Source organism: Protopterus annectens, chromosome 10.part0, assembly GCF_019279795.1.
Source record: "Protopterus annectens isolate FY-2018-M chromosome 10.part0, PAN1.0, whole genome shotgun sequence".
In the NCBI taxonomy this organism is placed as follows: domain Eukaryota; kingdom Metazoa; phylum Chordata; order Ceratodontiformes; family Protopteridae; genus Protopterus; species Protopterus annectens.
The window spans coordinates 1812292728-1812320237 of NC_056744.1; the positions used below are offsets into that span (position 1 = coordinate 1812292728).

General features: G+C 37.5%; 1 protein-coding gene across 1 annotated transcript in view; it reads left to right on the forward strand.

The window, feature by feature from the left end:
• The window catches only part of LOC122814051 (RING finger protein 112-like), a 1095042-nt gene that overhangs the window by 98707 nt on the left and 968825 nt on the right, over positions 1-27510 (forward strand). The window contains exons 3-4 of the mRNA XM_044086654.1: positions 878-1015; positions 11512-11616. Coding sequence (XP_043942589.1) covers positions 878-1015; positions 11512-11616 — 243 coding nt within the window. The remainder of the gene's footprint in view (positions 1-877; positions 1016-11511; positions 11617-27510) is intronic.

A 27510-nucleotide genomic window follows, 5' to 3' on the forward strand; every position in this document is an offset into this window, starting at 1 on the left:
CTGACACATAACAGAAATAATAACCAATGAGGGCAGACAGTAAGCTATGTAGGAAAGGAAGACAGTTTATGAAGGGTGAGTACACCCTATGCTTCCCTTTCTTTAAACATATAAGAAAGTTGTATTTTTTCACACAGATAACTATATTAATAAAAATCACTAACAAGTAGTGTCCATGTAATTTAATTTGGGAGAACTGTATTTGAGAATCAGACTTGAAAGTTCCCTGGTAATACCTTCCCCTTACCCAAAGATGCTGCAGACTTCACACTCCTGTGTTGTTATCATTACTATGCTGTTTGCACTGCATGTCCAGTGCTGAGAGCACGGCAAAATAATGACCCAGGTCACTCGCTGTGCCTGCAAGCTAGCTTTGGAAGTGAAGCAGAGTTATACAGGAGAGCTAAACTGTAACTTAACAGGAAAAAGTTACTGTGCCAATTCCACCCCAGAAGATATATCCAGGTTGTAGGATGCACTGCCTTCTCACTTACTTGCAGGCATGCTGGTTGTAGGCAAGGAGAGAGTGGGGAACCCTGCCTCTTATGAGGGTGTCCCACAGACTGCATACCAGATACAGTGATCATACCTCACCGTGGTGATGTAGGTGGGTAAAGGTAAAACACAGGTGGATTCTTAAAAAAAAATAAAGTAAACTATAGGTGAGTTTTGTAAAAGGGTTCAGGTCAGAATTAAAGAAAGTGCAGGAGAGGAACTGTGTGACAAACAAAACACTTAAAAATGATTACTCGAATCAAGCAGTGTGCGTACCTGTTTACTCTCAGTGATTATAATGTGCGATTAAAAATTGCTGTTTTCTATGTATCCAGCAGCTGATATGTTATTTTTTATTTTTCAAATGGCAAATCTTATTTAGGGTGACACAAATGATTCCTGGATGGAAAGAGACAGTGAGCCTTTAAAAGGATTTGACTGGAGACCTGGAGTAAATAGTACCACCAAAGGGCTGTGGATGTGGGATAAACCATTTCTAGCTGAACCATATGGTCAGAAGGTAAGTTCATCTCTCATGCAGTTTGTTAGAACACAAAGAGCTAGGGGTAATCTTAACTGGCAGGGGTACAGTCTCGGAAACTGATTGGCAGCACTCACAGGGGTGTGTAAATTTGCACAATACCAACAATGGTAGTTCAGTTAGGGATATTGCTGACATTTGGAAGGGTTTAGTCCACAGAGTATGAGGTGAGAACTTGAAGTATGAAAGGAGCCTGTGGATGTACAAAGGATGACTTCTACAGCAATGAACAAATGTTTCAATTTAGTGTATATCAGTGGGTACTAAGGAAGTGGGTGTTAGTCAGAAGTGTGCATGACATCACATGAAGTTACAGTGAAGGTAACACACTGGAAGCAGTGCGTTATTGGAGATGCATCTATATGTTGACTTAATGCACATTATCTGGAGCTATGGAAACAACTGGCTGGTCCACATTTGTAAAAATATTTTGTGATTGCTTACAGACACAAGACTGCAAAATACGCCACTGTTCTTCTAACAAAGGAAATTATTTCTGGTCTGTCACCTTACTGCAAGGCTAAATTAAACATCTTTATTAAGAAAGCAGTACATTTTTTTGTAATTGAGATGGTGCAATTTGGTAATCTATGGGCCCTCCTGCAGTATTTTATGTACAAATAAATGGATATGTTGGTGGATGGGCAGCTGGCTGAATAGTTGTACCTTCTTATGATCTACTGATGGATGGATTAATAGGGCCCTGTGTGCACCCTCATACTGCAGCCATTAGAAGAGCCACTAGAACAAGCTGCTTTTCAATCTATAGTACTCCATGGTACAAAAACAGTTTGTATGTGCACATGTATTATTTTTTCTGTCATTGGGTAGCTGTGGGAATAAACTGTGTTAACCTACTATAATAATTGTAAGTAGGTGGAATTAACAAAGGTCGGGGGGGGGGTAGATGAAGTGGGAATACTTCCGTTACAGAAAAGAGCAGGTAGTGTTAAGTACGCTACAGGATAGGCTTTTGGCCTAGAAAGTTTTGACGTGGCAGATAATGTATGGTCTATAGATGGATGGAAGCTTCATGTGGAATATAGGAAGTGTGGAAGGGTAAATAGTGACTGGAGAGAAGGGAGAAAAACAGGAGAAAATGAGACAGGATGGAGTGGGAAAAATTAATAAGTGGATAATCTGAGGAACAGAAGGATGAGTAGATGTAATAAGGGATGCAATCTGGTAGGTAGCAGACAAGAAGATGGTGAAAGAGAAGCAGAGGGACAGGGAGTAGACAGGAAGCACCAATGGAGGAGAAGGAGGAAGAGAGAGAAGAGACAGCCAGGAAAGAAATGAGAAGGTGTTAGGACTAAGGCTGGCGATGGATGCAAATAAAAAGAGGAAGAGACACAGCTGGCACTGCAAATGCAACACTACAAGAAGCGCACAAAGGAAGTGTGCAGCAAGTTAGAGGAAGAAGGGACAACAAGATGGACCAAGTGATCAGGACGTGGAATATAGGAATCAAGTAAATTTGCACAACAGATGCAAGAAAGAAAAGGGAGGCCTGATTACAATGAACCAGTTCAGGGCTTGGACTTAAAAGCTGTACAATGTGACAGTGCTCCCAAAGTCCAGATCACTGGGTCCAATTTAGTATGTGACAATTAGTGGCTATATTCTCACAGTCCACCACTGTCCACCAAATAACATGCAAGGGATAATTAGCCTTAAGAGTATGTGGTAAATATCAACCGTGCATTATGGTGAATATCAGCTGTGCCACTGCCACATGTAGATAAAGTTTACATTATTTAGCTGTGGGTCATGATTATAATTACTGAATCCCCAAGATTTCATCCACCTCATTCTGAGCTCACTGCTTTCCACTATAATCTTAGCAGCACTAATTAAATCTTGTCCAAGGATATTTTGTATGCACACACACACACACACACACACACACACACACACACACACACACACACACACACACACACACACACACAGTATTTTTCAGAGGGGGTGACGGTGTCTTTCCATTACCAACACCACACGTTCCTTATCTGTACAGTAATACTGCCACTAGTTTAACCAATACATTACTGTCCATTGCCAGCTGTAACTAAAAGAATCAGTCTCCTAAAGGCTGTATCCAGTAACTGAGCTTACATCAGTTCAGTACAAATTTCCTTAAGCTACTAAATACACCACCAGCCTTGAGCATTCAAAACTGAATAATACAATCCTTTATTTGAAATGAAAAATATAAATATACAAACAAATTTAGATGTGTGCACACTTCAGAAGATAGTTTCATTCTCTAACAGCTCTGTTGCATTTTCACTAAAGGTGATAACCTCAATTTCATTTACACATCTTTGTGGGAAAACAATAACATTTATCTTTGGTTTTTGTATCTTGTACATTTTGTGTTTTACTAAAGGATAAATGTACATTTCAGCCAGTCCTTCACATTTATCCTCTAAAACAGTTAAATTTGCTTTAGCAATATATATATATGTATATATATATATATATATATATATATATATATATATATATATATATACACACACATTTCTGTAACTGGTTCTGGTTGCCTATTGGTTAGTTACAACTGGTCATTCAAACCAGGTTGGAAAAGCCCGCCCAGTTTAATCATCCATTTTTTCTCCTTTGATTTAAAATAGAATGCCACCAGATTTATTAGTTCTATCACCCAATATTTTATCAATAACAGTGAACCTAACTTTTCACTAACCCTTCTCTTCCCAGCCATCCAATAGTGAGTTTCTTTGAGCGAACCTGGGGTTAGCTTTGACCCACCCACAAAACATCCAGACCTTTGACCATGGATGTGTTAGATTTGATCTGTAAAGCCCACACTGGACACCGTAGAAGTATAAGAGCATTGGAATCCCTGTACAGTGAACAGGTATGCTGACCCTGATCTCTACTGTACAGGTCTTCAGGTACACCTGCACTCTGTCCATATTGATAAGGGTGACAGTCAGCATCACAGTCATGTGATATATCAGCAAAGCAAGGAGGCATTCATTTTTACCAGCTTAGAAAGTAACCATAAAGCCATGTGAACTCTCACCGCATTACATCTTCTTTCTAAAAGAAATGTGCATTCTGTCAATCAGACAGCCAAACTCATACACAGACTCTCATTAAATCCACACAGATAGACCTTGGATCAGAAAACTTTCAGGCATTTATTGCAGAAAAAAACTGCTGGATCAAGAAATTCTGTTCCAGATACATGTGTTAATGTCTTTTCTTTCATTTAGAGTAACATTGTCTTTTATGTCTTTCCTCTGGTCTTTCTGGTTTCAGAAATACTAGTGAAGACCAAGAGGAGAGTATAATCTTACCAGCCCCCTTCTAGCCCAGACCATCCATTGTTTTGCCCCAAAACGGAGAATGCTTGCATCTCCCCAGGAATTGCACCGTTAACTTAATGAGAGAGCATGTTAGTGTACCCAAATCAACTCTGCTACAACTTGATTGCCTGGAAGATAAGTTCCTGATACCCAACATATGGACCAGATGTAGTTTGCATTTTTTAAAAGTTAGATATTTGTATATTGGAGCTTTTCTTATTGGGCCTCCACTAAAAAAGAGCACTGCACAGTCGTACTTTCCCAGTAAACAAATGTGAGTGAGTGAGTGAGTGAGTGAGTGAGTGAGTGAGTGAGTGAGTGAGTGAGTGAGTGAGTGAGTGAGACTGAGTGAGTGAGTGAGTGAGTGAGTGAGTGAGTGAGTGAGTGAGTGAGTGAGTGAGTGAGTGAGTGAGTGAATCCAATTTAGAAAAACTGAAACAATTTTCTGCTTGGTGCCCATCTAACCAAACTTACCACATAGCAGCTTTAGTGTTGCAGGATCTTGGCCACCTGAGCTCGTTGCTCTTTTCAGACGTACCTTACATAACCTTTAAGGTCCACCTTTCATTGTTTCAGCCTGTCTTTCTGCACGCCCCCTTATGACTACTGATCTGGTAGCCCAACTTTTCTTTAAGGATAGTCTTCATTTAGAAGGGCACTAACAAAATCAATGGCATCCCTAACAGGAATTTAAACTTTTCTTGTTGGAAAAATAATTTTACCACTATTTGAAGACACTATTGATTGTGTTATAAAATTCCTATCCTTGAATACTGTTTTTTCCTTATGGCCATTGTTTGTGTGAAGAGGGTATCTGAACTTCAGACTTGTGGTATCGGAACACCGGTCTGTCTTTCACCAGGAAAAAGCAGCCTTCAGAATAAATGCCTTTTTCATACCCAGGATTGTATACATCAGTGTCTACAACTTCATCTCCTGTTCCCAAAACCTCAAAGTAAAGGGCAACAGGCTGATATACTCCTTTCATGTACACAAATAGCTGAGGTATCACTTGGTAAGGATGAAAGAATGATATGTGATCAGCTTTATTTTAAACGTGAAAACTTAGAAATGGTGGAATCTAAGCAGATCCTGTTTAAACATATAATTACCCACATTGTGTTGTTTTTTTTTACCTTCATGACAAATCTGTGAATCACAAGACAAACAGCTCATTCTATTAGAATTCTTATTATATTATTATTATATTATTATTATTATTATTATATTATTATTATTTTGCTGCCCTTTTCAGAAATATTTATGCCCAGGGCATTTGTGAGGTGGCTGTCTGGACTTTAATTTGTAACTTTTCTAAATATTTTAAGCTTGCTGCATTTTCCCTGTGTACATTTTCCAGACCTTTTAAATTGGCTGCATTTCCTGTAAGTCTTCTGTCTGTCTCCCTCCCTGAGCTGTTATTGGGGCTTGCAATAGTTAGATATGCTTAGTGGATACAACAAGTAAAAGATCCATGAGCCTAATGAAAATATCAAAATTAATTATTTTAAATTAAAAGATAGTACCACCACTGAAAATGTTGACACTAAAGTTTGCCAGGTTACTATGATAATGTCGACACTGAGATGTCCGCAGATGAAAACTTCGAACATGGATGTTAGAAGAGTCATCTGTACAGACATCTCAATGTCTGAAATTTATATTATTGAATGCACAGTGCATTTGATAATATAAATTTGAAGAACTTTATAATAAGATGCAAGGCATGCTGTCAGATGACAAGTTTTATAATAAGGCTTTTTTTATATCAAGAAGGCTTATTGACTCTTTTATTGAAGGATTGTTATGGGATGGTATGATTAATAGCGAGGTAGCCCACTGTTTAACCATTTAAAACCTGACACTGAGTAGAATTTTCAATTTACCAAAAATATACAACGGTTTGGACAATCCACCCTTCAGACCTACTGTAGCTAATGGAGGCAGCAAAACAGAAGCCGTGTCTATTTATGTCAAGTTTTTGCAGAGAGTTGTTGAAAGTAGTACATCGTTTTTAAAGGACACTTTTGACTTCGTGTATAAGGTTGAAGAAGTGGTCCTGACTAATTTGGATTATTTATTTACCATGGCCATTCAGTCCTTATATACTGTAATTCCCAATGAATCAGGAATGGACTTTGTGAAATTGGAATTGTTGCACTCTGAACCTTTTCCCAACAGTACTATTGGTTTGATAATGGAAATGTTAGATGTCATATTGAGTTATAATTTTTTTAAATTTAATTCAGTTTTTTAAAAGGTCAATATTGTGGCCGCGTGGGTGCAGCTATGGCCCTGAGCTATGCTCATGTTTTTATGAGTGCATGAGAAAGAGAATATATTTATAACAGTGAGTTTTTTAGTAATATAGTATTTTATAAGCATTTTATAGATGATTTTTTAATTTGGAGAGGAGATTTGAATGCTTTAGATTTATTTAATTTGGAGAGGAGATTTGAATGCTTTGGATTTATTTATTGAATTATGTCTTTAATAGTGTGCATTTTTTAGATCTTTTAGTTCATAGAAGTAATAATAAGTTAATAACTAACATTTTCAAAAAAGAACTGCAGAATAATGTTTATTTAAGTTATGAAAACATGCAGCCCCAAAGAATTAAGGATACTATTGTTAAAGGACAATTAATGAATGTTAGTAGATTAATAGATATAACCCAGCCACTGGGGATGCACAAGCCAGTGCATTTCTTTGTGCCGGTCCCAAGCCCGGATAAGTGGGGAGGGTTGCGTCAGGAAGGGCATCCGGCGTAAAAATTCTGTCACATAACTTATGGCGAGAAAATGTCATATTTCCATACCAGATCAGTCGAGACCCAGGTTAACAACGACCACCACCAGTACTGTTAGCCAATAGGGTGCTGGCAGAAATTGGGCTACTGTTGGCCGAAGGAGAAGAGGAGGGCAAAGGCATGCCCGAAGGCAGAAAGAGAGGAGGAAGGTTAGGAGTGTAGCAGTGAGGGTAGGAACTTTGAATGTTGGCAGTATGACTGGTATAGGAAGAGAGCTAGCTGATATGATGGACAGAAGGAAGGTTGATATATTGTGCATGCAAGAGACCAGATGGAAGGGAAGTAAGGCCAGGTGTTTAGGAAACGGGTTCAAATTGTTCTATCATGGTGTGGATGGCAGGAGAAATGGGGTAGGGGTTATACTAAAGGAACAATATGCCAAGAGTGTTTTAGACATGAAGAGAGTGTCTGACAGAGTGATGTTTATGAAGCTCGAAACTGATGGTGTAATGATGAATGTTGTTATTGCATATGCTCAACAAGTTGGGTGTGTGATGGATGAGAAAGATAAATTTTGGAGTGAGTTGGATGAAGTTGTGGTGAGTGTACCTAAGGGTGAGAGACTAGTGATTGGAGCGGACTTTAATGGGCATGTTGGTGAAGTGAACAGAGGGGATGAGGAAGTGATGGGTAGGTATGGTGTTAAGGAGAGGAATGCAGAAGGTCAGATGATTGTGGATTTTGCGAAAAGGATGGACATGGCTGTGGTGAATATGTATTTTAAGAAGAGGGAGGAGCATAGGGTGACGTACAAGAGTGGAGGAAGATGCACACAGGTGGATTATATTCTATGTAGGAGGGCCAGTCTGAAGGAGATTGGAGACTGTAAAGTGGTGGCAGGGAAAGTGTAGTTAAGCAGCATATAATGGTGGTCTGTAGGATGACGTTGGCGATCAAGAAGAGGAGGAGGAGTGTGAAATCAGTGCCAAGGATTAAATGGTGGAAGTTAAAAATGGGTGATTGTCAAGTGGAGTTTAGGGAAGAGTTAAGACAGGCACTGGGAGGCAGTGGAGAGTTACCAAATAGCTGGGTAACTACAGCAGAACTAGTACAGGAGACTGCTAGAAAGGTGCTTGCTGTGACATCTGGCTAGAGGAAGGAGGACAAGGAGACCTGGTGGTGGAATGAGGAAGTACAGGAGAGTATACAGAGGAAGAGGCTGGTGAAGAAGAAGTGGGATTTTCAAAGAGATGAAGAAAGTAGACATGAGTATAAGGAGATGAGGCACATGGCAAAGAGAGAGGTGGCGAAAGCTAAGGATAAGGCGTATGGAGAGTTGTATGACAGATTGGACACTAAAGAGGGAGAAAAGGACCTGTACCGATTGGCTAGACAGAGGGACAGAGCTGGGAAAGATGTGCAGCAAGTAAGGGTGATAAAGGACAGTGAGGAAAAGGAATGAGCGAGAGAGAAGGTTGGATGATGTGGGGATAGTGAATCAGGAAGTGAAGCAGATTAGCAAGGAGGAAGTAAGGACAGCTATGAAGAGGATGAAGAATGGAAAGGCTGTTGGCCCAGATGACATCCCAATGGAAGCATGGAGGTGCTTAGGAGAAATGGCAATGGAATTTTTAACTAGATTGTTTAATGAAATTTTGGAAAGTCAGAGGATGCCTGAGGAGTGGAGACAAAGTGTTTTGGTACCTATCTTTAAGAATTAGGGTGATGTGCAGAGCTGCAGTAACTACAGAGGGATATAATTGATCAGTCACAGCTTGAAGTTATGGGAGAGAGTAGTAGAAGCTAGGTTAAGAAGGGAGGTGATGATTAGTGATCAGCAGTATGGTTTCATGCCAGGAAAGAGCACTACAGACGCGATGTCTGCTCTGAGAGTGTTATTGTAGAAATACAGAGAAGGTCAGAAGGAGTTGCATTGTGTCTTTGCAGACTTGGAGAAAGCATATGACAGGGTGCCTAGAGAAGAGTTGTGGTATTGTATGAGAAAGTCGGGAGTGGCAGAGAAGTATGTAAGAGTGGTACAGGATATGTACGAGGGTAGTGTGACAGTGGTAAGGACTGCAGTGGGAGTGACAGATCCATTTAAGGTGGAGGTGGGATTACATCAAGGATCAGCCTTGAGTCCTTTCTTATTTGCAGTGGTGATGGACAGGTTGACAGATGAGATCAGACAGGAGGCCCGGTGGACTATGATGTTTGCAGATGACATTGTGATCTGTAGTGAGAGTAGGAATCAGGTTGAGGAGACTCTGGAGAGGTGGAGATATGCTCTAGAGAGAAGAGGAATGAAGGTCAGCAGGACTAAGACAGAATATATGTGTGTAAATGAGAGGGAGGGTAGAGGAATGGTGAGGATGCAGGGAGTAGAGTTGGTAAAGGTGGACAAGTTTAAGTACTTGGGATCAACAGTTCAGAGTAATGGTGAATGTGGAAGAGAGGTGAAGAAGAGAGTACAGGCAGGGTGGAATGGGTGAAGAAGAGTGTCAGGAGTGATTTGTGACAGACCGGTACCAGTAAGAGTGAAAGGGAAGGTCTACAAGACAGTAGTGAGACCAGCTGTGTTATATGGGTTGGAGACAGTGGCACTGACAAAAAGGCAGGAGTCAGAGCTGGATGTGGCAGAGTTAAAGATGTTAAGATTTGCACTCGGTGTGACTAGGATGGATAGGATTAGGAATCAGTATATTAGAGGGTCAGCTCATGTTGGACAGTTTGGAGACAAAGCAAGAGAGACGGGGTTGTGTTAGTTTGGACATGTGCTGAGGAGAGATGATGGGTATATTGAGAAAAAGATGCTAAGGATGGAGCTGCCAGGTAAGAGGAAAAGAGGAAGGCCTAAGATAAGGTTTATGGATGTGTGAGAGAGGACATACAGGCGGTTGGTGTAACAGAGCAAGATGCAGAGGATAGGAAGAAATGGAAAGAGATGATTCGCTGTGGCGACCCCTAACGGGAAAAGCCAAAAGATGATGATGAGTAGATTAATAGATAATGATGACAATTTTATTAATGAAGGGACAACATTTTGCTATAGATTTTTAGCTAGAGAGTATCCACAGAAAGTTAAGTTTGAAGAAGTTAAAAATATGAGAAAGGTAGGTTTAGAAGGTATGGTCCATAAAACATCAAATATGAAAACATTTCATACTGGAATGATAATACAAAATTCTTTAGATGAGAAAGCTATTAAAATATTATTAAGGACAATTGGAAAATTCTTAGTAGCTTCTCTGAGGCTAAAAAAGTTGTAGGTGAGGAGCCAGTTTTTGCTAATAAAAGGGAAGGAAATTTTAAAGATATTTTTCAATCTAAGTTAAGTCTTAATGTTGCCAAGTATAAGAAAAAGGGAATGTTCATATGTTTTTGTTGCAATTATTGTCAGTATTTAAAAACAGATGTAGCAGACATTGTCATTAAAGATAAGAAAATTAAGATTCCAGGATATTTTATATCCAAATCTAAGTTTGTGGTGTATTTAGCATTTTGCTTTTCTTGTCCCGCTTATTATGTAGGTAGGACTACAAGTAAGTTGTGTCGTAGGATATACAAAGATATGCATGCTATTTTTGCAGGCAATATTAATAATGTAATTAGTAAGCATTATTTAGTTAGTGGATGTAAGATTTCTTTAAAATTTGTGATTTTAGATCAGGTTAAAGATTTTACAAACAGGTTTGATGCAGAAGATGAGTTGGACTGAAGAGAATATTGTTGGCAAGTAAAACTGGATGCCTGCAGTACTCCGGGGTTCAATGACAAAACTTCAAGTTATATTTGAAACAAAAGAGAATTACTTAATTAAGTCATGTGATTTGTTGCTATATAAAGGTTGATTAATGTTTTATACATTCAGTCTGAAGAAGTCTTATTTAAGACAAAAGTGTTTACTGGATGTAATATTTTGTCATTAATTCTTATTTCATTCTATTGGTCATTTTTTTCTGTTTATTAATCAGATATTTCTAGCATTCCCCTTTAAACTGTATGACCCTGCATTACACAGCTGGCAATGTGTCACCTGGGCAGTGCTACAGGATAGGAGCTATATTGCTGACACATTACAGCACTGGTAATCGCAATGTGCCTGATTCATAATACACAACTAGGCCTCAATTCACATACAGAACTAGGCCTAGAGCATCATAGTGTACTTGGAAAATGGCCCCAAAACCGAGTGTACATTTTGCACACACATGACAATGACAGAGATGTGAGTATACATGTTAAATGACTAACTGCTTCTGCAGAAGTATGACCTTGACATATGAATAAAAGTGTATATTTTGTGAATGAATAAATGAATGATTTTACCATCATGGGAGATGTCATCCCCGAGTAATTCCTTGTTTTCTCTTCTTGCTGCTGGGTACAAGATTGCCATTTTCCTGGTGGACACACAAGGATCTTTGGATATAGAGCATGACAAGGAAGCCAATGTGAAGCTGTCCGCCTTTAGCATGCTGATGAGTTCCTATCTGGTGAGTGTTTTGGTAACTGCTTGTTTGAAAGTGTGTCATAATAAACACAGGAAATGAAGTTTAAACGGTTTGTGCACTGTGGGCTGTGGTTTCATGTCTTATAGCTCGTACATTTTATCTTGATTATTGTGGTTAAAATGCGTAACCTCTGATTAAATTCAAATCCATATTAATCAAAATATTATCTAATTCTACATTTCCTGATAAAGTAATTGTGACCCTAGAACACTGATGACCAATATTTGGGAAGGGACCTGCATCCTTGGATGATGGGGTGGAGAAAGAAAGGACTATATATTTGGACACACTGCCTTCTTTGTGAGATGGGATTTGGCATAGGTTCTAATTCCTCATTCCCCAGCAAAGACTGGATGTTGAATGTGTGCCCTGTGGGATTTTCATAGCTCAGCTTCTCTGGGATATAAATTTGTAGTATTACCAAATGGTGCCTTAGTATACATGCTAATGAAGACTAAATGCATAGAGGAACTCTCATGTTGGTGATATTGGCCAAGGCAACATTCTCCTCACTGTGGTTGTAGAATCCCGGATCCAATCCATGCTACCCTGAGCCTCCATGGGACCACATTACCAATGTCTCAGGCTCTAGAGATAAAATATCCTGCTTCAGAAAACATGCAGACTTTTTTTTTAATTGTGCAAGTTAAGGTCCAGCAAAAACTAGCATGGAGTTCTTAGGTAAGGGGCAAAGCATGGTTAAAGTATAAGGGTTAGTTAGTGTTCCAAGGCTTTTAGTGACATTGTCCTAAAAACCTACTAGTATCCTACATTCTCACTTTCCCCCATTACCATTATGACATAAACAAGTGTTGCAGTAGTTTGTTTTGTATGGGTTTTACATTTGTTATAGTTTTGGTCTACATGGATGCAGGAAGCTGGTTTATATTCCTAGATAATTTATGGAAGTATGCCAGTCCTAGGGTAGCCCATTTTAACCTCTTTTGTTTTTAATTAACAGGATTCCAAATTTAAAATGATAAAAAAATCTTCAAGACATTTGTAGGATAATTATATCATTAGTACATTAACTGCACTAACAAATTAATTTACTCATTGATATCCATTTAAATGAATTGGAATTTGAACCTGAAAGTATTAAGTCATGTTATTCAGCAGCATGGCTTCTCACTCCACCCATTTCTTCACAGTTTGGTACTATGCCTGATTTCTACCTGAGGCTAGCCAATCCACATCCTGTTGATGTGTAAGATAAGCACTTTAAGTTGCTTACTGATTACCTTACTGTCTATAGTAATTTAAATAGAGATTAGTCATTTGACTAATGATGTCAACAGGAGAAGAAGCATCAGTCTTCAGGGAGGTTTTTCTTGCGGGTGCATTTATTTCTGTCAGTGTTAGAAGGGTACTGGGTATGTCTGTCAGCTGCCATAACAGTATACACTGCCCCAGGCAGTGATACATTAATTATTTATTTTTTCTTTTTTATCTGTTATGAAGATAAAGATGGGGTGCCTGACAATGCCAGCAGCAATATGAAATACATTACTGTGGAATTATTTGTTTTGCTTTCTTCACAAACAGGCATTGGAGATGACTTGCCAAATGTCTCAGTCTTTTGGGGAGCAGTTGTTATGTAAAAACAAGGTGCCATTGCATGATCATAGTGAAATGACCAATGATGTATCTTGTTGAGAGTGGGTGCAGTGCATGTGTATTTTAACTTGCAGCAATGCAAAATGGCCACATTAAGGTATTTTCACTTGTTGCTCACAGACGCATATATTATCCCATGATAAGCCATATCAATTATCTGTAGCAGTAGTAGTAGCAGTAGCAATAGTAATGATATAACTGCCCTGGGTTTTCAAGCAGCCTACCTTAAGCCCCAAAGGTATCCACTTTGTGCGTATCACTGTGATGTTAGATTGAGATGAAAGTCAAAGAAAGAAAGGTTACAATTTATGTATTTTGGAGATATATAACTTGCAGCCATTCTTTGACTTTCATCACAATCTAATACCTCAGGGGTACACACAAACTGACTACTATACTGATTTTACAATACTAATGAAAAACATTGTTGCTTTATTCCTGAACATTATGTTTTCTACCATTTGAAGTGGTATAACTTAAAACAGAAAGGGAAAGCATTACCAGGGATTGAGATCTAGCACTCAGACATTCATTGTGTAGCTGTTCTGTTATTTTTGCTAATAAAAGCACAGTGTAACTATGTTTATAAGTGAATATCCATGAATATCCAGATCTGCTGTTCAAAAATGTTAGAAAATGTCATTGATTCAAGAGCTACAACACTGTAGTTATGGACTCCACCAATAAGGACTACATGACCATTCCAATGTGCTGGATTGCAGAACTGCAATATACTTATTTTTCATTAGGTGTACAGTACATCTTCTACTCAAAGTGGCAGAATGCAGCTCGTACCCCAATTTTTCTTTGTGTTGTTACATCAGACATAAAATAAATTTAATATTTCACCAGTCAAGGCGACTGTCATAGTGATAACAATGCTCCGTATACAGACATCAACAGTGTGCCGTCATGTAAATCAGAACTGACATAAAGTGAAAGTCAGGAGGGTATAATGGCATTTTATACCCAAGCATCTTGCCATTAATTTTTGTTGAGGTGCCTTAGGGGACAGGAAATAAAACATCTTATATAAATCTGGCAAATCCAGTGTTGTTTCAGGGTTCTTTTGTTGTCCCAGTTTGACACTATACCTGTTCCCTGCCTAGGGTTGTTTGACCTCTACTCACAATGACAGCGTGAAATAATCCCCAGATATGCATGCAGCAAGTTCTTATGATATCGTAAGTAAACAAAAATATATATGATGCATCACCAGAAAAATAGTTCTCAGTTGTAACAAATCATGACTACACTTCTGTGCTTTCATGTAGCAAAATTGGAAAGTCAACTTCATCACTGAGCTGCACTGAAATCTCTAAGGATAGAATAATAGTTTTATGTGCTTTTTGTAGCTAATCATCCTGCTGTTACTGTCTTAAAGTTTTATCTGGTGGAGAGAACCTGGTTTCTATTGCACTGTCTTAAAGTTCCAGTGTCAAAGTCTCAAAGGGAAACTTTCACTTATAAATATATATTATAAAAAAAAGTCTATAATCCTATTTAAATGCACTACTAATACATGTAAATCCATACAAATTGCAGAAAAAGTCATTACTAGGCACACTGCGGGTGCTCCGAAGAGCACTTTTGGTTGACATTAAAGAGTGAAACAATACTAATTTCATGAACTTTAATCATACTTTGACTTAGGAATATGGTACATTCCCATCATGGTATTAGAAACCCAAAAGATTTGGAGAAATTAAAAAAGGGGGAAACTTTCACAAACACAAAAATTTCACAATACAAAAGTAAGATCAGAAAGGGTAACACAGAACAGAAGACTAGTAAAGTAGAGGTTAAATAGAAGCTGAAGTTATGGAAAACCTGCAAAGTGAAGGAGTTAGTGTAGAAACGTCTAACACAGGTTATGTAACAATGACTCCCCAAAGTAAGGAGAAACAGGAGGAGCAGGAGACATGTGAAGAAGAAATATGGACATGGGAAAGAAACAGAAATTTAAAATGGTGCAATATTTATGCAAAGGAGAAAGCAAAACTAATCAATACAAACAGGCAACACCAAAGATATTTGAAGAGAAATACAGGCAAAGGTATCCAGATCTGGAAAATTTTACAACACAAAAAATAAGAAAACAAAGAGGAAAACAGAAATGATTACAAATAGAGAAGTTAAAGAAACAGATACTGAGATTCTGGATTACCTGTGAAGTGAAGAATTTAGTGTAGAAAATGTAAGTCAGATAACAGCATAGCAGGGTAGAGCAATGGATCCATGAATTAAGGAGAAACCAGTGGAGCAGGAAATATCTGATCAGTTGCTATATGAAGAGGAGCATTCCACAGGAAACCAGTACAAACATTCAGCTGGAGTAGCACACCAAGGAAAGGAGCAGGAAACTGTGGTAACTGATGAAGTCAATGTTGTGGAGTGACAGGCTAGTGAGCTCCCATGTGAAAGAACAACAGATGACACAGGATGAAACTGAACAGAATATGGCACAAGATGTTCTAGAACTTTCTGTAGAACATTCGCAGGAAACGGGAAACAAAGAATGTGCCCTTAGTATAGAAGAAAATTATCTAAGGGAAGAGTTACTTGATTTAATAGAGATGGATCAACATATCAAGATCAGTGATAGAACGTCAGTAAGACCCAAAATGTTAGACGTCTGATAAAACAAATGAAGACGGTAATCGGGACTGTTCACATAAATTCATGTGACATAAAATAAGTAAATAGGATACATTACTGTGCAGTTAAATTAATAACAGATATCCTAGCCACAGAAACACAAAGTAATAAGGGAAAGGAAGGGAAGAAATCAAATGTGATCATGGAAGTGCTGAATACAGAATTTATAAAGCAATTAAGACAAGAAGTGTCACTGTTACAAAAGTAGAGAAGAGGAAACAGATCAAAAGCAAGGTGCATTATCAGAGCAGATCAGGATCTATCATACATTACTACAAATAATAAAGTAAAAATACCAGCACAGACAGATAATTATAAAGGAAGAGCACAAAATAAGCAGTTCATTGATGATGAAGGAACAAAAGTTTTACAGAGAAATGGGAAACAAGGCAAAAGGAATAGAAATACCACAAAAACACAGGCCTAGATGCAGTACCTAACTTATGGCTAAAAGTATTAACATATTTACATGAAGATTTAGCCCTAAATAAGAACTATTTATATATGCATCCCAGACAGACATCAACCTGGTTAACAACAGCAAAAACAATACTCTTCCTCCTTAAGAGTGATCCTACAAACCCCCCAATCTGATATGACTAAAAATAATTTGTTTAAAATGTGAGCTAACATCACAGAAGACACTAAAAGATGGTTAAATACATAGTGACTAAATTTGTTCTGTTTCTAGTAAGATCCAAATGCCTGTGTAATTATTATTTAAACAGATGACTGACTAATGACTGTATCAATGCATGTTTGTACCAATGTAACCAGATGACAGACTAATGTGTGTATCAATGTATGTTTTGTTCATTGTAAGTCTTTCAATGTATCTTATTTTTCTAAATGTTAATTTTCTATACATCCTGTGAAGCTTTTCTCCCCAGGCCTCTGCTGAAAATGGACATGTATCCAATTGGACTATCCTGGTCAACAAATGTAAAATAAAATAAAATAAAAAATAAATCTTAACCTATCTCCACTATCTAAGACGGTTATAGTTAAAATGAATATTCTCCCAAGATTATTGTTTCACTTTAACGCTATTAATCAAAACATACCAAATAACTTCTTTTCCAAACTTAAACATTACTAGGGAAATGTATTTGGCATCCAAAAATACAAGAATAAAATAATCTAGATTAACACTACCCAAACAAAAAGGTGGTGTAGGATTATCCAATTTTCAAACATACTATGACATTATAAATGCTAGTCGAATTATACAAATAGCAAATTTCGAATCATCTAACAAAGCATGGTATCCAATCTGGATTAAAATATATTATAATCATCTAGTTTCATCAAATTTAAACCCTAAAGCAATACCTTTTCTAAACTCTAAGACACTAAGGTATTTTAAAATCCACCACATAATCATAAGAAATGCATTACTATTTCAAAAGCTGATATCCTCCCTAAATCTTAAGGATACTTTGTTACTAGGACAACCAATACACCTAAATCCTAATATTAAATTAAATAATACTATGCTAAACCTGAATCAATACCCACAAATTAAAAGTACTACTGTATGGGACTTCTACCAAGCCAAAAACCTTCCAATTGAAAATATAAGGCAAAGGTTAAAAGTAAATAAAATTTATAACACCATAATCAACCAAATAGTATACCTGAGTAACACAATTATTACAAATATGAAAATAAACAACCAAGATATGCAGCTATACCAACAAATTATTAACCTATTGCTTTTGAGATCCACAATTCTATCAAACACATATAGATTAATAACAAGGATTAGATACCAAGATGTGCTATCAAACACATATAGATTAATAACAAGGATTAGATACCAAGATGTGCTATCAAACACATATAGATTAATAACAAGGATTAGATACCAAGATGTGCTGTCAAACACATATAGATTAATAACAAGGATTAGATACCAAGATGTGCTGTCAAACACATATAGATTAATAACAAGGATTAGATGCCAAGATGTGCTATCAAACACATATAGATTAATAACAAGGATTAGATACCAAGATGTGCTATCAAACACATATAGATTAATAACAAGGATTAGATACCAAGATGTGCTATCAAACACATATAGATTAATAACAAGGATTAGATCCCAAGATGTGCTATCAAACACATATAGATTAATAACAAGGATTAGATACCAAGATGTGCTGTCAAACACATATAGATTAATAACAAGGATTAGATGCCAAGATGTGCTGTCAAACACATATAGATTAATAACAAGGATTAGATGCCAAGATGTGCTATCAAACACATATAGATTAATAACAAGGATTAGATGCCAAGATGTGCTATCAAACACATATAGATTAATAACAAGGATTAGATGCCAAGATGTGCTATCAAACACATATAGATTAATAACAAGGATTAGATGCCAAGATGTGCTATCAAACACATATAGATTAATAACAAGGATTAGATGCCAAGATGTGCTATCAAACACATATAGATTAATAACAAGGATTAGATGCCAAGATGTGCTATCAAACACATATAGATTAATAACAAGGATTAGATGCCAAGATGTGCTATCAAACACATATAGATTAATAACAAGGATTAGATGCCAAGATGTGCTATCAAACACATATAGATTAATAACAAGGATTAGATGCCAAGATGTGCTATCAAACACATATAGATTAATAACAAGGATTAGATACCAAGATGTGCTATTAAACACATATAGATTAATAACAAGGATTAGATACCAAGATGCACTTCTATATTCAAAATATTGGGAAGGAAAAAATAACAAGATTACTGCTGAACAAAAATCTGCTGCAACTGAACTTACCCTGAAATTAACCCCCCTCAAAAAATTAATTTACACCCAAATTATGAGTAACAATAATGCCTATCATACACCACTCTTTCTTAGTAAAATCAATCCGTCTCTCTCTGTCCTTTCTGCCCCACATGTCCAAACAGCGTAGCTGACACCGTTCATATTTTCTGGAGCTATAAGAATGTTTACAAATTATGGTGCTCGTTAAGAACCAAATTAGAAAAAAAGGGATACACTAAATCTACCCTGTCATGGGAAATTGCAATTTTACATATATTCCCCACCAACATTTCATATGAACACAAACATATCATAGTAACATTGTGTGCAATGATGAAATCACACATAGTTCAAAATTGGCTAGACAGAACTAAAATTACATGGGACGAATTTAAAGGAATGGCTATGAAATGTATATTAGTCAGCAAACTAATTACAAGAAGCCAAAAATGATCCTATTATCAGAAATATTGGAAAACGCTTATAGAAATCTTAAGGTAAAGCTGTTTTTATGAACAAGGAACTACAACACCACTACTATTCTAAGGTGACTTCAACTGTATATAGTGTATAGAGTTATTACAAGATACAAGAGACAAGTAAAATTAGGCAACCTAGAAATATTTTGATGAAACTGTTTTAATGTCGGAATCTACTATGATTAAAATATCTCTGAGTAGATTTTGTCTTACAATTTAATATGAACAGTTTAAATGTTAGCTAATTCTGCATATTGATAACTGAACACTGATATCCTGTATATGTTATTATGTTTATTGCTAATCGATATTCCATGTATCTTGTCCTTATATACTTTTGTTTATTCTTTTTCTTGTATTAAAAAAGAGGAAAATGCAATAAAAATATATTTGAAAAAAAAGTGATCGTACAAGCTACTTTAAAGACTATAGACCAATAACGTGCCTTCCAACAATGTATAAACTATATACCAGAATTGATGCTGATAAAGTCTTTTTTTTTTTATTTAGAAGAAAACTCAATCATGGCAATAGAACAAAAGAGTAATAAAAGAAAGTCATATGGAACAAAGGATTGTTTGTTGTTAAATAAAGTCATAATGGAGAATTGCAAAAAAGGGGTTAGAATCTGAGTATGCCATGGATAGATTACAATAAGCATGTGACTTCATCCCAGACAATGGATAAAGGCGTGCTTATGGATGGATTTGATACACCCTGCATTGATTAATTACATTACAGTGACCATGAAACAATGAGGAACTACTCTGCAGCTAAACCATGATAAAGGACAGATTATTATCCCAGGGATAAAAATTCAAAGAGGGATATTCCAGGGTGACCCTTTGTCACCGCTGCTCTTTTGCCTTCCCCTTAACCCATTAAGCTGTCTACTTAAAAGATTAGCTCATGGTTATAGTTTGGTTCCCAGAAAACAACAAAGTGTAAGCACTTCTCATCTTTTTTTTTTTTTTTGTGAATAATTTAAAACTATGTAGTTCATCAGATGAGGAACCAAACATAAAACTGCAAGTGTTCAAATCTTTCTCAGATGATATACGAATGTAATTTGGTCTTGATAAATGTATAAAATCAACCTTTAAAGCAGGAAAGCTACATCACCAAGAAAACATCAGCCTGGGACAGGAATGTGATATAAAGGAACTTGAGCAGGATGGAGTGTAAAAGTATTTAGGAACTGATGAATGATCAAGAAAAAAAAAACATGCATAAATGTGAATAAAACTTAGTAAGGGATATTTTAGAAGACTAAAATTAATACTGAAAACAGTCGTGACATCTAGAAACAGAGTCCAAGCTATAAACCAACCAGTTTGCTCTTCCTGTTGTAATTAATAGTTTTAGGGTGACTGACTGTCCCCAAAAGATATTGGATTAGTTGTACAGGAAAACAAGAAATATGCTTCACGTTTATCAAATGATTTATAAAAATCACTGTATGCCAAGATTTTATATTTCCCATTCTGAAGGAGGTTATGGGCCTCCTAGAAAATGATTACATGTATAGATGTGCAATCATAAGACTGCATACAGATCTGCTGACCTTACAAGATCCAAGCATAGTTACAGTTTTAAAACAGAAGAGAACAAGTGCAAGGTGACTTACCTGCTTAGTTAACCAGAACCATATAGATGTCACGTGAGAATGGAAATCAAACCAGAGGTAGACAAAAGTCAGGCAGCAACTGAATGTCCCAAAAAAAAAAACAAAAGAAAGAATAGAAGGTGAAGTATCAGATGATAAGAAAAGAAATGTGGAAAAGGCATAAATATAGCTGTAAGTACAGAGGGCAGCCACGGTGGTACAGCGGTTAGTGTTGTCACCTCACAGCAAGAGGTTCTCCGGTTCAATCTTCGGCTGGGGTGTCTTCTGTGCAGAGTCTGCATGTCCTCCCTGTGGTTGCATGGGTTTCCTCCGGGTACTCTGCTTTCCTCCCACATCACAAAGAAATGCTGTAGGTGGATTGGAAACTCTAAATTGGCCCTAAGAGTGAGTGCGTGCATGTGTGTGCCTTTTCTGGAAGGTTGGCCGCCGGGCTGGCACCTCAGCACTGTAATACTCCACTGCCAGTCATGAGCAGACAGGTGATTTGCTGTGGTGACCCCGACCGGGAAAAGCCAAAAGAAGAAGAATAGTTGTAAGTACAGAAAACTCCTGGAACTACCTCATGTTGAGCAGGATCTCATGCAGGAATGGTTAAGGAGAGATGAATTTAAACCAGAAGATGAAAGGTAAATATTGGCAGTCCAGGATAGTGAACTACATACATGTTGGTTTATAAAGTCCATTGAACATGTCAGAGAAAAAGACAAATGCAAATTTTATAAAACAGAATTGTAACCAGTCACACATCTTGTTGCTGGGTGTGATACACTAATGGCAGAGGGCCTGTTTGCTGAAAGGCATAATAATGTGGCTAGACTGTTGCATTCGGGACTATGCAAACATTACAATATTGAAGTAGCTGAGAAGCAATGGAAACACGAGCCACAAAGCATGAGATGGCCCATTACCAATAGTTCGAGGAGTAGATGTCATAAAATCAGATACAGTAGTCCATGAAAAGAATACAAAAGTAGCATTGGTCATTGAAATTACTACACCCAGTGATTCCAGTGTCTTGCATACAAAAAGACACAAAGTCATAACATACTAGGATTTGCGGGCAGAAACAAGGACAATGTGGAAGTTCAAACAGAAGTAGGAGGAATGGGTCTCATAAAAAATAATTTACAATCATATTTAGATATGCTACCGATTAAATGTAAAAAAATATGAATTGCAGAAGGAGTCAGTTCTGAGTACATTGCGGGTGCTGTGAAGAGCACTTCTGGCTTACATCAAAGATTGAAACAATACTAATTTCATGAACTTTAATCATACTTTGACTTAGGAATGGGGTCCATTCCTGTCATGATATTAGAAACCCAAAAGACTTGGAAATTAAACGGGGAACTGGGATACAAGTTTTCATATATATGTAACATATGCTTTGATCCATCTGTGTGGCGACATGCGTGAATGGGCATTCCTTCGTTGAAGGTTGTGCATTAGGCCCGGCAAGCCAGCATGTAAAACTCTACTGCTAATCATTAACGGACCGGAGTTCCGCTGTGGTGACCCCTAACCAGGAAAAGCCGAAAGACACAAACAAACAATGCTTCGATCCATGTCTTCACTGCCACAGTTTGACGCTCTGCAATTTACATCATTCCCATTCAGGGTGACGTACTGAACATTTGCTTACTATGTCGAGTACAGCAATGGCCTAGAACTGTTGGTTAAGAAGTTATTAAATCAAAAGTAAAAATCCTGCATATTTTATCAGAATTTATTTCATTTGTTACATACACCAGTCCATGGAACATTATCTATAACAACTAAAGCATTATGGTCAAATCCAGCATAGTGCAGCACTGAAACCCCCAAGTCTTAAATTGGGACTGATGTTTGGACTTTTATATAAAAGTTCTAAATGCAGAAGACCTTCAGTGTAGCTGTCTTTCACTTTGGGTTATACTCTTTCCACTGGGTGGCTGTGTATGACTTCTCAGGATATTGCGTATTACACTGGTCCAGGGTGAATCTTGACTGTGTTGTCAATAAATAATAATTAACAATTTTATGTATTTCATCAGGAATATGCTTTAACATTGCAGCTCCAATGCTATTGCAAGAAGCAGCTGAACACAGTAAGGGTAGGATAGCAGTTTAGTTGTGTTTTGTAGCTAAACATCCAGTTGAAAGTGTTGTACATAAGTATCAAATGCAGTGTCTCTTATACCTTCATTGTTGTAGTGTGGCATTTTGTATTATACAGCAGAAGTAGCACTCCTTTATGTTTTCTGAAATAGGGATGTTTTTGTTATTGGAATTATGAATGCCCCCCAGTTTAGCTTTATATGCAGTAAAGTGCATTACATGAATATAACGTTGTATATGTGCCTTTATATGTGGAGTTACCAGCTAAGTGTTCTCTATGTGAGGGTCATTAACTATGATTTTGAGAAATTTGCTGTAATATTTCCTGTAGTTATGGATATGTTGCCCTTATTACAGTGTACCACCTGTATCCTGTACAATTATTTGGATGATCTGTTTTTTGCTTATTTTATTTGATTCCGTGAGTTGACTGGGATAATATGACTGTGCTAGAAGCTTATTTCCTGGGGTGAAAAAGTTTGATAAACAAATACAGCTGACATTAATATTTACAGTGAATTACATTTTACATGCACATAGTTTACCTTTGATTCATTTAAATGTGTAAATGTACTCTCTATATTGCAGTTAGCCATTTGTAGTTATTGTTTTTTATGTGCAGTTTTCAGACTACATATTATACATATATAGGGCTATGCAGGAGCATACAGAAGGATCAGGTAGTGTTGGTGTAGATGTATATAGGGCTATGCAGGAGCATACAGAAGGATCAGGTAGTGTTGGTGTAGATGTATATAGGGCTATGCAGGAGCATACAGAAGGATCAGGTAGTGTTGGTGTAGGTGTATGGAAGCAGGAAGCTGATAAGAAGAAGAGTAAAGTAGGAGAGGAGAAATTATGGCATCTGTGATCACCTAAAAACAGGGGAGAAGTAAGGAAGACATAGGTGCAGGGTTATACAAAGGATAGTTTTATCTAGCTTTAGTAATAATAGTGTTCAGGTTTTGTGACATAGTGACATACTCTTGAGTACAGGAAGTTTCCATTGTAGTTAATGGATTTAAAAGTGAAACGTATTTAGTTTTTCAGAACTGAGGTTTCCAGATTGTTTGAATTTTTTAATATTAGTAATTGATCATTTTTTGGCTTATTTAGAAAGTTTTTGCTTTTTGATTCACAACATATAGTTACACTTTCCACTTTTAGAGATTGACAAACTCTGTGTAGATGTAAACCATCTCAACAGCATGTTCTTTGGAAATAACAAATAACAATAATGGTCTTTTCTCAAAAGAAGCTACGTTTTCTGTTGTCTTAAATGCTGTAGCAAAATGCACATAGTAAGTATACCTATTCCGACAGGCATGCACACATTTGAAATTCTGCTGTCTGCTTTCTCTAGTGGCTATTAGATCATGGAGTGGTCAGTATAAAGAAGACCCATTCAGATGTTTTCTCTTGGAAATTTCAAAAGCAGATCTTGAAGTAGAGGAGAGACCTTATGGTCATCTTCAGGCCAGTATGCCGTTTTCAATCAAGATGCTGCAACATTTAAAGAAACAGTTGAAAACAATTGTAGTTTTCAGTGCTCTTCAGAATGAAATAATGAAAGCTTTCATACAGTAATGTTGTGACTTTGAGCATAACAATAATGTGTATTTCTTTATGAAAATATTTAAAATGATTTGGTTTCATTAAAATTCAAGATGTTGGTGCTCTTTTATCTCTTAAGGTAGGATCCGATCTAAGGGCGTTTTATAAATTATTGTCCATAACATTCCCTGAACATTGCAAACATTGCATGAAAAAGTCAAGCTATTTTTTCAAATAGAGGCATTTACACAGACAGAATAAAACTAGCCAAAACATTTAGTAGTTTGGGGACTGTTGTAGGCAAATAATGACGGGTCTATATTATATACTCGAAGTTTCAGAACATCGACTCTCACATGATCGACACCACATGACCGAAGTCTGAAACACTGAGTATATAATAAAAAAACTAAAAAAAAAACAAACTTACCTTAATGCTCTGAGCAGGGGGGCAAGCCCCCTCTGCATCCACCACACTCCCCCTACTTAAATATACCAACTCTGAGAACGCACTTCAGTGCAGAAAGGGAAAATTTCCCATTCTGCGCATATGGAGCCATTGACTTTCACCTTTGAACTTTCTAACGTTCGATCATGTGATGTCGACCATCTGTCATTCGTACTTCAGAACATTTGAAGATTTAATAGGGAACCATAATGACAGTCATAATAATAAAGGCATGCCCTGTTGTTCACATTTATTTTTTTATAAAGAGCTACAGAGTCATTAATTTCAAGTGAGATAAAAATGTTAATGGCTGTGCAGTTTATACTGTATCCCTGAAAACATCTTGTTTCCTTTCAGAAATATTATGCAGGTTCTTTGTGCATCAGACATTCCATGAACCGCTGTGAAAGTCAAAAAACACACGTTCAGATTTCAGTTTACCTTCGCAAATAAAATAAGCAGCCTGTCAAAGATGTCAGAAACTGCACTTTTGAATGCTTAAAACAGCTAAAGCTACACAACGAATGCATCAATCCAGAAATGTTGAATGTGTTCGAAATACCCAACATTTCTAGATGTCTCCAAACACTGTTATGGAGGGGGAATCCCCCCTTCATTCCCACACCCCCTGCTAATTTAATATACTAACTCCGAGATTGCATTACACTGAGGGAATGGGTACATGTCCTGATACCCACTGTAGTGCAATCTGCACTCAGAATGCCAAATTCACATGACAGAATGCACACTGGCATTTGCTCATTTGAATTCACAATTCTTTTTTTTGACATTCCGAAATTTTGTCATTGTACTTTCACACTTTAGAGTGTTACAAAAAGTGATCATGACCTTATGAAGGTAAACCTCAAACACTGCTGGAATTTTGTGTGGAATGCTGCTTAAGGAGCACCTTTATTCATTTTCCCCACACCCTGCATAAGAAATAAAGCCAATCTATTGCTACTGCACTCTTGATTACTCTGAGGCCACAGTTAGCTATAGCTACCCCAGTAGCAGCTGGGAGATGCAATAGCTAAAGGGAAGCAATGTTGCTGCAGTCAGAGGGATCCCTCTAGGGAGATCATGCTGTAGGGCTACCACTTCACAGGACTGGATGCACAGTAATGTACATGTCATCTGTCGGCCTCAGTATGTATGACATCATACACTGTGCTGGAATATCTGGTTCCTGTAATATCAGCAGCTGTCTCCTTACTCCATAAGGAGAATGGTTACATGGTGAGCAGGCTCTGTGCAGCCCTGGTAGCTGTGTATTTTCAAGGCCACTTCTTGGATCACTGGATCTGCAGATGAGAATTATAACCATAGTGATTCTAGAATACCTTCTACAGTGTACTTTTGAACAAGAAAGCATGTTCTATATTGCTCTATGTAACATCCAATTATTTCTCAACTTTTGTCAGATTAGATTGAAAGTATTAAGTATAACCAGTTTTCTCTGCGCAGGGGGACCATTCCAGACTGTGTGAATTACTCATGCGCAAACTCACCTGCTCAAAGGTTCCTCAATTTTGTTAACTCCAGTGTGCTGGACCAGCTGATTGACATCCCCACCAGGGGCACCAACATCCTAAACCTGGTGCTTACAAATATGGGAGACCACTGTAGATCCCCCACTGTGAGTTCATCCCTGGTAAGATCTGACCACAAATCAGTCTCTTTTGAGATAACTATCACGTCTGACCCCCCCCCCCAGCAGCAACTACAGTAAAAATGTCTCCAGAGCAGATTATAACCTCTTACAGGATGGTATAAACAGCTTCATTGCACCTCCCGCCACAGACAGAACCAGCTACTATGCCAAGCTCTACACCAGTGCCCTATACAAGCACCTGTATAACTGCATTGATGCAGCAGTACCTGTTAGGACCAAAACAAGCTCTTCAAGGAAAAGCAAACCTGCATGGTGAACAACCACCATTAACAGGCTTTACAAAAAAAAGGAAGAAATTGCTATCAAAGAGTAAGGAGGAGGAGGCTCTAAACTGGAGACACTCCCTCCTCAGCTTAAATAAGCAAATAAGACTTCTTGTGAAGTCCTCCAAGGCAACTATGTATCCAAGTTAGCTTCCTCAACCAAGGACAGCCATAAGGTATTCTTTAGTTGCATCTGTAATCTAAAAGGTAAGGCTCAGATTTGCACCAAACTTGTAGTTAATGGTAACACATACACTGAGCTGGTGGACATAGCTAACCTGCTAGCCAACAGGTTCGGTGAAAACTTTACTTCCCTGTCCCCACCACGCATACTTCATAACATCCCTACTACCTGTCCCCTACCTTGTATCTCTAAAGAACAGGTCATAAATACCCTCTCTAAGGCTAAAATCACAGCATCAATGGAACCTGATAACATCCCAGGCTGCATCCTACATGGTCTCAAACAAGAATTAGCAACACTATTGGCTACTCTTTTCAGTCACAGTCTGAGCACCGGCTTCATCCCAGCTGAAAGGAAAACAGCCACCGTTATCTCCCTGCACAAAGGTTGTGCTCCTACTGACCCCGGGAACTATAGATCTATTATCTTGACTAGCCTTATCTGCAAGGTCACGGAGAGAATCAT